Below are 16,540 nucleotides of genomic sequence, written 5' to 3' on the forward strand. Positions count from 1 at the left end.
TTTGGACATACGCCATTGCTAAGCACATGTATGTATGTAGAAGAAAACTACAAAAAACACAAATGACAAAAACACAAATTAAGCAAAAAAAATTGCTGTTGTCAGGATATAAACACCACACAATACTTCACAACAGGAATATGGTCAACAAACAAAGAGAAAAAAAAGACAAACAGAATGAAAAAAAAAACCACAAATGATGACAGCACAAAAATACCGAACCTAAAAAATTCAGCACAACAGTTGAAACGAGACAAAAACACAGCAAAACGAAAAGACGAAACAAACACAATAGTTTTCCAAAAACAGAAGAGAACGAAAAGATAATAATATAGAACTGTATCTTATACATGGTTTAAAGCTAAAATTGCTAGACAACGGTACCGAAAGGGCCACGGAATCTATTCAAACCCCAGACGCCACTACTCCGTCAAACGGCGCTGGTTGGCTGGCGAGCAATGATGGTAAACTCGTCATCGCTTATACCTCGAGGATTAAGATCCAACATTTGCCCAACATACGGTCGACAGCCGGGAACACAGCATGTGCGTGCAGGAAAATCACAATTGATCACACACCAAAGTTTCAACTAATTTATTTGCGACTTAAACAGTTTTACAAATGTATACAACTTTAATTGATAACAATTTGCTGATTATACAGTGTTTTTTTTTGTTTACACATAAAACAAACAGGCATGTGTATAATTAATCGACTAGTTTATCTAAATACAATTTTTCCGTATAGTTCTAAACAACTTAGACATTCTACGGTTTAGACAAAAATATGTGCGAATGACGTATTTTTATTTGTTATATGGTATAATGGCACTTTCTTGAATAATAAGAACGCAAAAAGTGTTGTGTGTTTTATGGAAGATGAACTGGTTTACTATAATATTAAGAAGGATTGTGTTTGTTGTTTTGAATTCATCAGTTTTTATTTTTACCTATATTTTCAACTATGAACAAATATTCTGTGCTATAGACAAAGTATTACAGCTAATGGGTTTTATTTTAATTTTATCACGTTTGACTGCGATTATCATACTGCTCAAAAAAGTTTTGCGTGTCATATTCAAGGAATAAAGTTTATTTTATAACATGTAATACATTTATATATTACTTACAAATACTCCCAATCCTCCTTGAGGCTTTATTCAAAACATTAGATTGGTTTCAGCGACGACAAATTATCATATCAGCCTTCAGAATGAACGTCGTAAGAAACATTTAACAATAAAATTACAGCTGAACAGTTGATAATCGAGACTTAAAAAATTAAGAGACAGCTGTAAAGTAGAAAAATTCTAGAAACGCATTGACGAATCGCAAAAGTAACTACATTAAAAACTCTTTAATGATCAGTGCAGTATATTTTATAATTTATGGCAGTCGGGAAGAAAATTTTGATGCGCCCACAAGATGGCAGATAATGTTATTGTATTTTGCTCGATGTTGACCTATCATTGAACAATTTTTAGAATTAATAAGTTACATGTAATTAATTCTAGACCATTTCTATAAAACTTAGGGGGAAAAAAAATATTGCAAGCTGCTTACTTATGCTTAATGTATATTAAAAACAAATTGGGTAAAAAAAACACAGCAACACTATCAGCAATATTTTTGTATATTTTTTCACAGCGTCATGCTTTAATTATCAATTCCTTTGGTAACATTATAATAGTTTCCTAACAACAAATTTTAGGGGTTTCTAACTGATCTCGTCGCCTTAAGGAAATGATTCGCAGGTTGCAAATTTATTGTAAACATTGGCTTTTTTTTTTGAGTTTTCGTTGTATATATGTACAATTTTTTTTCTACAGTATTAGTACAGATAATTTCATCAGTTTAGAACATTTTGAGGCTTGTTAAAAGGTCACCATTGTTGATTTTTTCCCCGAAAATTTGCCCATGTATAGCAATGTGCGCGTATGATGGCCAAGTGTAATTATGTAAAAATGATCAAACTAATGCTAATTAACAAACAAACGAAACTTGCAATACATCTTAAAATTCCTCACATTGCAACCGTGTTTCCAAGACTGTTTTTGAAAATTCGTGTTAAGTCAACACCCGTTACTTTCACGCTCATTGAGAAATTTACATACGCGTGTGCATTAGGTACATTTTATTAGATTTTTGTGTGACCAACTAACATATAAATCTCCATTACAATAGGTATTAGGACTGTTTTAAAGTCCTAATGTATCCAGTAATATTATTAAATTTAAACAGCTAATGGAACACGTACTTAAAACAACTGTGGACGTGTTTAAATGCTTCGAACACAAAATTTCACACAACCTGTTCTAGGCACCGTTACAACAAATTTATTGTTAACACATGAATATCATTAGAAAATTTAACAAACTGGGAAAAAAAGCTCATTCCAAAATATTATTTTTATTTTCTTAAACTACTTATTACTGTTCCACCTTTCCTTTAAAAAAACAACCATAAAAATATTTTTGACATCAGTTCTTATAGTTCGTTAGGTAACTAGTTAAGGCTCTCTTCCACCTACCATGTCGGACAGTTTAAAATCACGGAGCTTTAAACAAAACACTTCTGAAATAGGACAATAGTAGCGAAGTTTTATGCAATACTTAGCAATGGAAAATATGAAAATGAACTTCTAGTTACCATGAACATAACCAATTAATATTTATCCTTCAAAACTTTATGTACTTATCTTCGATTGATCACGCAATATTTTTTACTATATACAGTCCTTAAATTCTTTGATAGTTTAACAGGGTAAAATTTATAGAATGGAAAAGTGTTTTCACAACACAACATAGAGATTTCAAATTCTTCTGGGATCAAAATTTATAACAGCCATATATTGCACTTTTTTTTTGTCTAATTTGCCGTACACCTTATTAAATTTAAAGGATCCCAACCTCTTTAATACGAATTTTTAATAATTTTTCCATACACTTCAATAACACATATATGTAAAAAAAAAGTCCATATTTCTTCACTCTACACTCGTGTACAAATCAGTTTAGATAAAAATATACTACAATTTTCCTGATAATAACAAAATTTCACCACTATTACAAATTAGCTTTAACGCTGATTACGAACGCGCTGAACGAGTGGTTTCCAATATTTCCAAATATGTAGTGTTCCGTATTGAGCTCTGTAGCATTTGCTATAAATAAATTATCCATGTAAAAGTTTTATTTGTAAATATTTATCCCACGTTTTACAAGGAGCAGCTGATGTGTAGAGCATATTTTCCGCTATCATTGACAGCGATAAAGTAATGTGTATGCAAGTGTACCCGTAGTAATTGCTCCTTAGACAATAATGACGACGCGACAACGCAGTCCATCCAGCATGGAGGGTGCCGCAGAGCCTTAACTCTTCTCTTCCGTGGCGCGGCGCGGCGAGAGAGCACCTTCCCCGCCGCGTGACGTCACATACCGCCGCATGACGTCACGTCGGTGACGTCGGCGGGCTATACGCCGGAGCCGAGGTCTCTGTACAGGCACGCCGCCAGCGCCATGCCGAACACCTGCGACAAGGATGAGAGCCACGCCCGAGCAGTTCCGAAGTTCTCCGAAGTTTGCCGATCGCTCGTGAAAAAAAACACAATATTGCAAGGATTTATATATTTTACGGCCAAAGAGCATTTTACATAATGCTAACCTAACCTCACCAACATTTCATTTTAGGTACGATAACCTAACATAACCTAACCTAAACTAACCTAACAATACCCTCTAAAAAAATATTATTTATTACACTGAACGAACCTAACCTAACATTTTACTTCGGTAAACTTCGAAACTGCCCGGGTTGTGCATGTGGCTTTCATATCCGACACGGACTGATGTGCGTGCAGCGGTGGACCTAACTTTTAATTTCTAAAGCGTGTCTCATCCTTAGTGCGTAGTGTGCATTTTAATGGTCATTTAGGGCGGTATTCCAAGACGTTTGAGTAAGATAGCGAATATGCACTGCCTTGTTGGGCAACTGCCGTATCCTAACTCTCGGGTCATATTCCAAAACGTGTCCTAACTGAACCCCTGTAAGCTTTAAGGTATCAGATCGGCAGCCGTTTTAATAAACGAGGACTTGTGCGAGGCTATAAACAGTCGTACTTCGTGGAATCCATCGTAATTTTAGCTTATTTTTTAAAACTATGGAATTATAATGTGAAATAAAATATTTAATTTTGGTTGTACAAGAATAAACGATGAATTTTTGGCCGTATTTATGTTTGCTGTTTTTTAAGATATTAGGGGGGGAATTGTAATCGTAAAAGTTCCGTTAGTGTCCTATCGTGCACTTGGAATATGGTTAGGGTAAAGGTATTGCATATTCAACACCTAAACCCTTATTTTTGTGTCTTGGAATACGGCCCTTACTCACTCTTTCCTTTCCACAATATTTGCTGTTAACGTTGTCCTGGTTTCAGTGTGGTTTGTTGCCAGATATACCCAAAAGCACAAACGTTTTAGACACAACTTTATGCAGCAATGAAAATTTTTTTAATGCACAAATAATGTTATTTAAAGGAAAATCTAGAATGAGAATTTCGGAACTGAAAGACGCCATCTTTGTTTCAATATTTTTAACATCAGTTCTTTTTAGGTTAACATTTTTTTGCTCTGTTGAATATATAATACATAATTAATGGAGTAACCGAACGTTTTTTTGGGAGATGTGGAATACCTTCCAGTTAACTGATGAGTCCAAAAAAGGCTATTTTAACGCATTTATGACTTCTTGCAATCATTATTATAACCATTATTCATCTCATTTTTAAAAGTGCTGAATTTAAAAATAAATTACATTCAGTACCATAAATAATGAAAACCTAAACATTTCTACAAAAAAATTATCGAAACGACTTTAAAGATCAGGCGTGGACTGGGGTAATTTATTTTTTGTTATCTTTCCAATTATTTTTTGTAGTTCACGGATTCTAGGCCACGTTTGGTTAGGTAACGACCAAGCGTTTAGCAGGGTGAATTTCTATAAAATATCTCTGAACAAAAAATATTTAACGAGGGCTTAGAAATGTTTTGCTGTAAACAAAATCCTCTTTTGGAGACGAGTGTTTAAAAATTTTTTTTTTTTTGTTTTAGAAATATTAAAAGTTTTAATTTTTCTAATTTATAAAACATGCGTTTGACTTTAAGAAATCGTCGGATGACAGTAATGGTAAAATTAATGGTTATGTCTTTCAGTCAGCTACACATGCGGTATGAATATAACTGAAATTATTATAAAAGGAAATTACATTTTCGTAGTGTATAATTTTAGATAATAGTTCAAAATGTTTTTAATGATCACGAAATAAGGAATTTTTTTCCCCCAATAAATAAATACATTTTTTCAAAATATTCAGTAATTCGACTACTGCTCCATTGCATTATTATTCAATTGATATTCAATGAAAAGTCAATTACTAAACAGGCACCGAGTGACGATCCAATAAAATGTTTTGAGAATCAGTATCTTGTGTTGAAATTCTTTGTACACCAAGAGGCCTCAATGACATTAATTCTCTGAATAAATCATTATAATGTCAAGTTTCCAGTTAAAACACATTAGTGAGAGTTAAGGTCAATTTTTTTTTATTTGGGATATTTCTAAAAATCATAGGACTAACATTTAATACATTTTTTTTTTTTACTTAAGCTAAAGTTGTTTTATACTTACTTTAACCACAGCGATGATAGTAAAAGCAGCTATTAGAATTAGAGTTTGTTGCTTGAACCACTGCTCTAGTTCCTTGAAACACCCCTGCAACACAATAAAAATCATTTTTTCAGTGATTTGAAAGCTATACTCAACACAATCAAAATACTGAAACTAAGGTTCTGCTTAAATTTTTGTTCTGAGGTGGTTCTGACAATGTAAGTGTTAAACTAGATGTGAATCGGGTAAATGTGATTTTAAAACGGTTAAAATTGCTACCTCATAACTAAGTTTGGAGGTTTTTTTTTTTTTAAACTTTTTGCAGTGTCGTTTTCACATTTACACATCCAAAGAGAAGACCGCGAGAGGACATAATGGTACAAATAGCATACCTACGCGACAACATAGGTACTTAAAGATATTCGATAATTTTGATAGCAGGGAAGTTTTAAAACCTTTGATCAACGATGAGTTCTAAGAATAAAACACAGTAAATTTGTGAATGACCAGTAGCACCATTCTGCTCTTCGATCGACGACCCAACGATTATAGCCCTAAAATGATCGTTGGATCATTCCTCTAAATGTTGCGCCAACAATTACTGGAACCATTGAATATATATAACTTATAGAAGTCGCGAGGGGATAGGATTTATTATTCCAATTTTCGGATCCAAAACTGAGGTAGTTGTTAGCTCCGCCGCTAGACAGCTCTTCTTTCCACAAGAGGGTACTCGTAGTTACCAGCTTCCACGCCAGAGCGCTGTAGCGTCGCTTTTTTCAAGGTCGTGCGCGTAATTCTCTGTTTCACTCTATCGAGAGGCGGTGCCTTTTGTTGAAATCCGAGCGCTTAGATACCGGCGGGCGCAACTGAATTGGAGGAGTACGGCCACAGAAAAAAAACAAAAAAAAAAAACAGTGCGGTTAAAAGATGCCAACATAAAAAATTAAGTTTTAATAATAAGAAAACTACAGAAATTTCTTAAAGCGTATCAGATTGGAATGTACAGTATAGTGTACATTCCCACTGACATTCGTAGTTCAGAATTTATAAAATGTTGTGTTAACGGAGTGGCGCATTGAGTAAAATGGCAAAACATAATTTGGAATAATTCTTGACAACGTTGAATGATTTTGGTAGCTATGAAACAACTATGGCTGCGATGACTGTTCAAACGCGTGCACGTGTTGTTTTTAGTAACTGAAACTAATGGTATGATGTCATACTTTGTGGCTATGCAGTTTATAATTTTTTTTTAACATAAGATGAAGCATTTTTACATAATGTTTTGGTTGTTTCGTAATTCAAAATAAATAATCTTAAACGTTATATGGTGAATATTCCCAGTAGCGAATGACCACAAAAAAAAATCAATTTTGCCAACACAGATCTGAAAAGTTAACGATTTACTATGTTAAGTTGCTTATAAATAACGCACATTTCCCGGATCTCCAAAGAAAATAAGAGTGTTTGTTATAGCATTGAGTTCCCACTCTTTATATTCCTTGCTTTGCGGTTAGATACACAAGTTAAGCCCGGGCTACATTCGCAATAGCACGCAAATAGCACAGACGCACAGAAGTTCAACATACACTATTAGATATGAGCTGCCACATTGGCAAATAGCACGCGCACAGAAAAATAGCACAGGATCGGCGCACAGAAAGTTCATTAACTTTTAACTTTTAGGTTATTTTCTGTGCGCGACCATGGTGGTAGCCAATCAGCAAACAGTTTAAGTACTACTCGAGTGGGCTTATAAAAGAACAATTGTCACGAAAGTATTGGTGCTCTTGACTTGAGTAGTTTGTTATTGTTTTCAAACACGCGATAACATAAAAATGGAAGGCACATTTGATAGCTTTTTGATAGCTGTAATAGAAAGTAAAAATATTTTGTATGACAGGGGATCCGCAGGATACAAAAATGAAGAAGCTAAATTAAATGCTTGGAAGTCTGTGTCTGAATGTGTTAAAGAAGCCGGATTTGAAATAAACAGTGATATATATTTTTGAATGCTCATTGTGTTTTGTACGTAAACTTTGAAATATTTAAAATATTTCTGGGTTTAACGAAAACCGTACCATAATAACAACACACGAATCTAAACAAACGTCACGTATGCCAACTTCAGTGACCAAAATTGTGAACGGGAGTTTTACGTTTAAAAAACTTTTTTGAATGCTTCCGGTATTATTTTGTGTTGTGTTGTGCGTGAATGTAGCATCAAGCTCTGTGCTATCTCTGTGCGTGTGTGCTATCATCTGTGTGCTGTTTGCGTGCTATTGCAAATGTATCCCGGCCTTTATGCTCGTAAAAACGATGTGCAAGTATTTTGAATACAAATATATTTTATTTTAATAACCGAAAGGTAGATATTATTTCCATGAAATATAATACAATTCTTTAAACACAGACAACATATAAGAGCTATTTTTTGTTTATTATTCCATCTGGCGTGATAAATATTATATTTTAAAAACTGTTTGTGGATTTTTAATATAAAATAAATATTTATTTATGACATCAATTTAAGTTGTTCAAAAAATTCACTTTGGTATGAATTAAACCAAATTCATGTTATCCAGGGCACAAAATTAGAAACTACCAAAAAAGATTATCTACATTGCTGTTTTGTGTAAATCTGTGCACGGACTTAGTAAGTGACATATAATTCCTCATTTTAGCAACCCATTTCAACAAAAGAGAAAAATGATTTTATACTAAAAAATTATTATTTTAAACCATTAATTAGCAGGAAACATGTACGAATAATCTATTTAAATTTGCATTTGAACAGTGAATATTATTTTGCAATAATAAATATTTTTATCATCGTATATTACTGATGAAAAGTTTGTATTTCCATCTAATCAGAAGTATTATGACACAGTTAATTAAATTGCTTTACAAGTTTTTATTCACATGAAAATCATTAAAAATTGGTTGGGAAGTTATATAAATATACAAAAACAAATCATTATACATACAATTTTATTATCTTAGTGGATTTAAATTAATGGTGTCCCAGTGACTACTGCGAAGAAAAAAGTCTTGCGAAAGGTTTCCTCGTAATTGAAATTCGTAAAAAAAAAAACTATCTCTCATTTTTGGTGACATTTCTGACAAGTGGTACGATGAAATTTGAGACTGGCAAATGAATGTTGTGAAGCAATAAACAAAATATCACATTCGTGAACTACAAATGCATAATTGTTTTTATTTTATAATAAAAGTGTATCTAATAACCCGTGGCTTTGCTCACGTAATTTCCGGGTATTGCTGATATTCTACCATTTTAAGAAAATATGTATTAAATTTCAAAGATTTTTGAAGAATTATACACAAAGAACTGTCAAGTATAGAACATATTTAATAAATAAAAATATTTTTACGACTTATTTTTAATTGGTTTAGCGTAAGTCTATTTTAACTTTTATTTAAAATTAAGTACCTACCTTATTTTCCATCTCCCGCTTAGTGACTTTGAGAATATATTTTTCCTTGATGAAATCTTAACTCTTTTCCATCTGACAAAGAAGCCAATTAAAAAATAAACTAAGACTCGCGCACTTATTGTATGTTAAGACTGCCATCGTTTTAAATTACTGTAATTTTTTTAGTTATAGTCATGCTTAGTAAAATAACATAATATGCCTTATTACGCATACATTTCAGTATTCATGAAACCAATGCATTTTTATTTGAAATGTAGAGCAGTTACCAAATTTCTTATCTCGCATATTGAACTTTTGGTATGGCTAGTATTACTTAAACTAAATTTTTGAATTTTTACTGATGCACTGTTTTCCCTTTTCTATGTGATTTAGAAAATATAGCAATATACGTAAACCAATTAAACCAAAATCATCCTGAATTTTTATTACCGAAAAAAGTTAATTACAAAAAATTTTAATGTGCATATTTTAATATTGAATTTATATATATCTTGCCAATACTGATTTAGTGGGTTACATTTTTTTTTTTAAATAATATCTACCCCTTTTACTATTTAATAGATAACGTTGAATAAGAGAAGGTTGTTTAAGGTATGTTGATTTTCCTTGCCAATATCTAAAAGTAAATTTGTACAAACGCGAAATATATTTTAAATAAGTATTTTACTTTTAAAATAAAACCATATTTTGAACGTACCACTGACTATTGGCCCAATACAAAGTTTTAATAGCAAATTTTCACTTCACTCGGGTACAGAATCCCATCATTCAGTGATTTCCGTGGCTAGCTTCTTTTGGGATTTCATCATTCTCAAACGACGGTAAGGGAAGCTCCTCTTCAAGGTCGCCTAACGATGCTGATAAGACCTGCCGGGTAATTTGAATCGCTGGTCTGGGATTTTCGAGGGTGGAGGAGGGGGGGGGGGGGTGAAGGATGATGTCACGACTGGGCTGGTTAACCTAGTTCTGCCAAATACCGCCAGGGGCGTATACGGCCGATACCCAGCGATGAAAGCGATCGCAGCGGCGGAGCTTGGAACTACAACAATTCTTCTAAGAAACCGGACAGAAAATTTAACCTGGGCTCGCGACTTCTATACATTATATATATTCAATGCTGGAACTAAACCACGTCTCTCGCGTGAACTAAATAAAGTTCATACGTTTCCAATACGCTACAATCGATTGTGACACGGCTAGACAATGGTTAATGCTGTTCACACAAGATAGCAGCACATGCGGCCGCTGGCTCAATTTTAATAACGACTGAAACACATACTGCTGTTTAAAAGATAATATAAATCAAATCAGTCTGAAAAATTAGTACGTTTTGACTAAAAAAAATTAATTCAAAATAAAAAGTAATAATGATGACATGAAAAGCCTTATTAAAGCATTAAAAAAAATAGAGCAAGCATTTTAAACACTCAAAATAGGGTATTTCACCAAAGAAGTGGTTGTAATATTTAAATTAGTAGCAGTTTTGTTATCTCTCTTCTGAATAATCTGAAATTTTGTAAATAACGCTGAGTTTAAGAGCTTATCATTGTTTTGTTGAATAACTGCTACCTACCTGCTGCAATATGAACCTTGTTGGCAACAGCCATTTCATAATTCATTTTATTGTGCTTAATAATCATAAAACCTACTTTAATTATCTCTCCGCTAGTTGGCATTTACAACATTGCCATGGGTATAACTGCATGGCTGCATCCGAATACTGGCCTAATGGATCCCTTAGCTAAGGGATCCACTAAAAGTGCATCGTAGTGGACGCGGCCATCTTTGTGTTGAATCCGAATTATCACAAGGGATGCCGATGCATCCCTTCACGCATCAACTAATTCGAGATTTCTAGGGATGCGACACTCGCATCCACTAACGCGTCCCTACATCCATTAGCTTCGGAATCGGGTTTTATTTTGTTTGTGTATAATATTACTTCAGATTTTCAGCATAAGATTTGTCTAAAACATTATAAGCGAAAGTGATAACTTAAACAGAGACAAATGAAGACGAATTTAAACAATTCAAAACTCATAAGTATTTTTAAAGTTTACAATTTATAAAATGTATTTTATTTGGATCGCTAACGTGTATAACATACACGTTACATTATTTTTTAATTGGTAGGTATTTATTATTTACGTTTTGCTAAATATTCGTAGATGTCCCTACACAAAATGGCTGCGTGAACATTAGTACGACTGACAGTCAACAGGTGGTGCTAGCAGTAAAAGTATTCGGATACTATCCATCCATTAGAAATGCGTCCTCTACATTGTGGCTGCATTTGCTAAGGGATGTAGGGATGTGTGTGATAAGGACGCATCCCTATGTATTCGGATACAGCCCATGTTTGCATGTAAACATAAATCTGTTATTTTTTACATATAATATTCTTCTAATGTTCGTTAAAAAAAGCTATTTTTGACGTGTAGTGCTACGTCAAAGCTATTTTCTTGATTTGCTGCCAACTTGACTAACTTGCGATTTGCAGATACGAGCAGTGATTTTTTTTTCAAAGGTTGGTGACAGTGGCGCGGAAGCTAAGGCTGGGTTCCCAATTAAAAAATCGAAACGAGTGCACAGCAGGCCATGTGTACGATTGTGCATACGACTTGTGCGAATTCGGTTACTCCTGAGCATTGTAATATCACGGCAGTTTCTTGCCGCGACATGATTGAAATTCTCTAGACCCGCCAAAAAATTTTAAATTTTTTCCTACTCTACTCTCATTGGCTATTGCACCATGCGTTTCTTCTATGAGCACGACCTGTCTCCCATATATCATCAAGATTGCCTGAGCAGCTAAGGCCAGCTGCTCAGCTTGAACTAAATTCAACCTCCCCCCCCCCCTCCTTTTACACTTAAAGGGAGGGCTGGACAACACCACGATTTTAAAGTAAAATATAAATTCACCACACGAAAATTAAATTTTAATTTAATTTTTTCGGCCGCTTGTAATCACCACTGCTTCGCGGTTTTTTTTTTTTAGAAACACTGTATACAAAAAAACCAAACCAAAACTCACAGCAGTCAAATCAGGAGGTTAGGGATCGCATCACGCGACCTTGGACTCCTGCACGGGCTGATTGGTCCACGTGACCCTCTGACGTCATGCGTCAATGGGCGAAGGTCCGAACCTACCTGGTCCGAAGACATTAGTCAATTTGAATTTTTTGTCCCAACCTGTGTACTTCGGACACAGAAAAAGAACAGAACACTCACGATATTTGAATTTCCTGTTCCCGTTTGAAATGTGATATGAGTTCATTTTTTAGCATTTACATTCGCCACTTTGCCTTACTGAATAAATATATAATATTGAACTCCCACAACTTTCATAAGTTCAATCTCAAACTACAAAGCATCAAAACAATAAACAAAAACATTTGGTTTGGCACATTTACTGCGCTCTGGTGACAACTTTAGAAATCAATACATTCGGACATCGGACATCGCAATTGTGGACAGGGCAGTTTTCGGTGAGACAATGTGACGTCACTCACATTCGGATGACACGGACCACGCACAGGTTCGGACTATTGTAGACGGACCATGTCAGCTTTGAATATATATACTGTATAGAAGTCGCCAGCCCAGGTTAAAATTTCTAATACGGTTTTGAGGTAGTTGGTTAATTCACCGCTGCAATCGCCACCATCTCTAGGGCATCGACTCGTGGTGGTCCCTAGCGGACAAGTGTCTAACTCTTCAAACACCCCTTCCCCCTCTCCTAGAACGACGTTGAGCTGCAGTGAATGATGTATGAGGGGTGCGGGGAATGACAGCGGGCAACAGAGCTGCGCTCTAACGTGTAAATAACAACTAAGACGATACAGGGCGTTACGGCAGCGCACTGCAGCGGTGAAGTTCCCAAGCTGCTCATCATACGCTTCTGAAAAACGTGGAGTAAATCCTATCCACTCGCGACTTCTATACAGTATATATATTCAAAGATGTCAGTCGGACGTGACGTGTGCTTGGGGTCGCTTCATCACAGCGATCAACTCTGAGCGAACCTGTCTCCCGTGCACACGACACCGTCCGTCCTCTGCGCTATTGTTGAGTCGGTGGGATCGAGAGCGTGGCGCACGCCCTTCTGTCAGTGTTACTGCTATTGACGTGATGACGTCTTGAAAATCGACGAACGCCGGCTGCACGCACGAAAAAAAATTGTCACGTTCCGCCTGAGCCGAGCGTGCAAGAACCGGCCAACCACCGTGCAAGAAAAATCTTCTATAATATCATACAGGTTAAGGCGGGCTTTTTAACTAATTTGTTCGTGATTATATTTAAACAAATTATTTAAATTAAATTTGCAAAAAAAATATAATATTTGAAAATTAAAAAAAAAAAAAAAAAATTGGTTGTCTGTAAAGTTGGTTTACGGACGATAGTTTAACGTGACAACGTCATAACAAAACATTGATGAAATGATTGCATACTTTTATGAATAAAATTGAATCATTTTTATTGAATTATCACTATTTTATATGGATACAAAGAAGGTGTGAAATGAAATCTACAATTTAATTGATAAATTTACTTTTATTTGCACTCATTAATTCAGATATGTTTATTTCTTTAACGAAGAGATTATTTTAACTATAACTTTTATACATGTTTGCTATTTAACTTCTTCCAATCTGTGTTATTCTGTTAAGGATAGGACGATGATAGGAAAAGTAGGAAACGAATGGGAGTGTTTCAAGTTTAATGTGCCTCGAAAAAGTCAAATCGATGGTTGTTCCAATCGAATGGAAGTGAGATATATGCGGCGCAAGCGCACAATGAGTGTAACGGGACACAGCGTAACGGGACGCTTTTTCGTGCGAGCAGCCGGCGTTCATCGATTTATTAGACGTTGCCACGTCAAAAATTAAAAAGTATGCAATTTGACCCGCGCACGTGTTAGCATCGCGGCTCACCTGCGTGTACCTCGCCGCCTTGTAGACTTCCACCTCCGGGTGTTGGCACGCCTGCTCGTCTCTGGGCCGCGGGTGCTGCCACTGCTCCTCCACCTGGCGCCGGATCAGAGAACCACAGAGGTCGTTCAGAGCTCCGTGAGGTTGCAGGGATTCCCCCACAAACGTGAGTGCTTTTAGGGGTTGTAAAATCCCTCAACTATTTTGCTTTCTAATATTTCTTGTTTTTTTGTACGTGATCATGATAAAATTCATAACCCAACCATATTTAATTGTTAAACAAAGTTTTTTTGGTGTGTAAACATCTTAGCTCTCTTGATGTAAGTGGACATACGACCTTACTCAGCACATGTATGTCTGTAGAAGAAAACTACAAAACACCCCAAAAGACAAAAACACAAACTAAGCAAACAATTTTAGTTTGTGTTTTTGTGTTTTTTTTTTTATAGTTTTCTTCTACAGACATAGATACATGTGCTGAGCAATGTCGTATGTCCAAAAGCTTACATCAAGTCATGCACTCCCATTGCACAAATCTTTCAAAGATAATAATCTTAGCTCTCGGTATACGGCATTTATTAGGAGTAATTTCGTGAATGAAATAAAATGCGTAACCACAAAAATGCTTGCGTCTGCGTGGAAGTCTCAGAAATCTCGATATGATGGCGGAGCCACGTGATTCATTCATTCGTGTGTGTATGTATGTATGTGTGTGTTGAAGTGTTTTAGCTCGCGTGTTGTTACCATCTATGCTGTTTTTTGTGTATGTTACCAAGATTTTTAAAGTAACCTACATTTAAACATAATCCTTCCTTTATTCTGTTCTTGTCACGAGTCAGTTTTATTTTTTAATGTTCATGAATTTATTACCTGTTGCTTACTTACTTATCAATTGTTTGCGTGAAAACTTCTGTTCTTTCTATATATTCGCTATTTTTAAAGTCCTTCCCCCCCCCCCCTCCCCACCACCCACCGGGCCGTGCTAGTATGTTTGAGTAGATTGTCGCACAGAATTGAATACCAGAACGAAATCAAAATTTGACTACACACTTGCCTACACCGTGCGCACGAACTGCATTGTAACTGTTCCGAAACTACCCGAAGCTCATCACATGCACCGACTTTGAGAAGAATTGTAGGAAATAATAATTAGCCTAACCTAACCTGAGTTAGGTTGAGTTCAGTTAGATTAGGTTATTACCATATTGTTAAACAGAATTATAGTTAGGTTTTAAAAAGAAGAAATATTGTTTACAGTTTTTTCCCCCTAAAATTAATACGTTACGCATTTTATCACGCTCGGAATTACTTTCAAAAATACTACGGTAATTTCGTGACCGAGTTTCGAATTATAAGTTTATTTGCATCATGTGAACTAATGAATTTGTTCGTTACAGAGGTTAGGTGTTTAAATATTTTCTACTTTATTCATAAGTTAAATTTATTTTTGAATGATATACTAAAAACAGTTTTTTAAAGACGAAACCTACGTAGTAAAAATTTGCCTTTAATTTAATAAAAAAAAACATTAAAAAAGATCTGTTTAGTAGAAAAAAAACTTTAATAAACAATTAAATATGGTTGTATTAGTATTACAAAGTTATGTACGAACCCCGAAATATTAAAAGTAAAATGAGTTAGGATACTACTCCCGCTAAGTCTTGTTGACATCGGGATCACTTCTGATGACGAGGGGTGATGGGACGAGAACTGGTGTGCACGAATTGGTGGAGGAAACGGGGTTTCTCCGAGACAACCCTGGTTCTACCTAGCCGGTGAATCGAAGGAGGTCATCCTTGGTGGGAGGCGAGTGAACAGACCACTCGCAGACTGTAGCTACTATACAAATGAAAGACAATGGTGGGTGTCACGATGGAATGCCTTGGTGTAATCCTGTCCTTCCCCCCCTCCCCCCAACCCAACCGCCGCTGCTCTACAACGCATCCAACCTCGCGTTCGATACTCGATCAGGGTAGTCCGCTAAGGGACCGTTCATTAATTACGTCATGGTCCCTAGAGGGTAAGGGGAGGGTTAATAAAGCTCTACATGACCTTACCTCGGGGAGCTATTCTTACGTAATATTTTACGACGAGTCAAAACTCGCCCTGCACTTAAAAAAAAAAAAAAAAAAAAAAAAACTTTTGGTAACGCAAGAGTTCAAGCATCACAATAAAATTACCCCAAGAAACACCAGGACGCATTCAATCGTACCTTTAGTTATAATACACATTTTACAAAAAAACTAAATACGTGTTTTTTTAGAAAGTAAAAATATATCTGATTTATGTCAAATAATAACGTATTTAGTGCAACTGAACCTTTTATAACGGTATTTAACTATTGACGCTTTTCTAGGGAAACTCTGGGTAAAATCGTACATAAGAAGGTGGAAGGTGAGTCCGAGAAATCTTGTGTGTCCTTACATCGGGTAAACGAAGAAGAAGGAGGGAGGGAGGTCAAAATGGCCAAAATCGTTCTTACGTAATC

At 35.4% G+C, this 16,540-nt stretch overlaps 1 protein-coding gene across 1 annotated transcript in view; it reads right to left on the reverse strand.

Annotated features, from left to right (window-relative positions):
- Positions 1–579: 579 nt before the first annotated feature.
- Positions 580–16,540, reverse strand: part of LOC134542794 (tetraspanin-1-like) — a 92,535-nt gene continuing 76,574 nt past the window's right edge. Inside the window, exons 6-8 of the mRNA XM_063387323.1 lie at positions 14,056–14,148; positions 5,685–5,768; positions 580–3,528 (exon numbers count right to left, since the gene is read on the reverse strand). Coding sequence (XP_063243393.1) covers positions 3,472–3,528; positions 5,685–5,768; positions 14,056–14,148 — 234 coding nt within the window. The 3' untranslated portion in view covers positions 580–3,471. The remainder of the gene's footprint in view (positions 3,529–5,684; positions 5,769–14,055; positions 14,149–16,540) is intronic.

Source organism: Bacillus rossius (genome assembly GCF_032445375.1).
Source record: "Bacillus rossius redtenbacheri isolate Brsri chromosome 9 unlocalized genomic scaffold, Brsri_v3 Brsri_v3_scf9_2, whole genome shotgun sequence".
In the NCBI taxonomy this organism is placed as follows: domain Eukaryota; kingdom Metazoa; phylum Arthropoda; class Insecta; order Phasmatodea; family Bacillidae; genus Bacillus; species Bacillus rossius.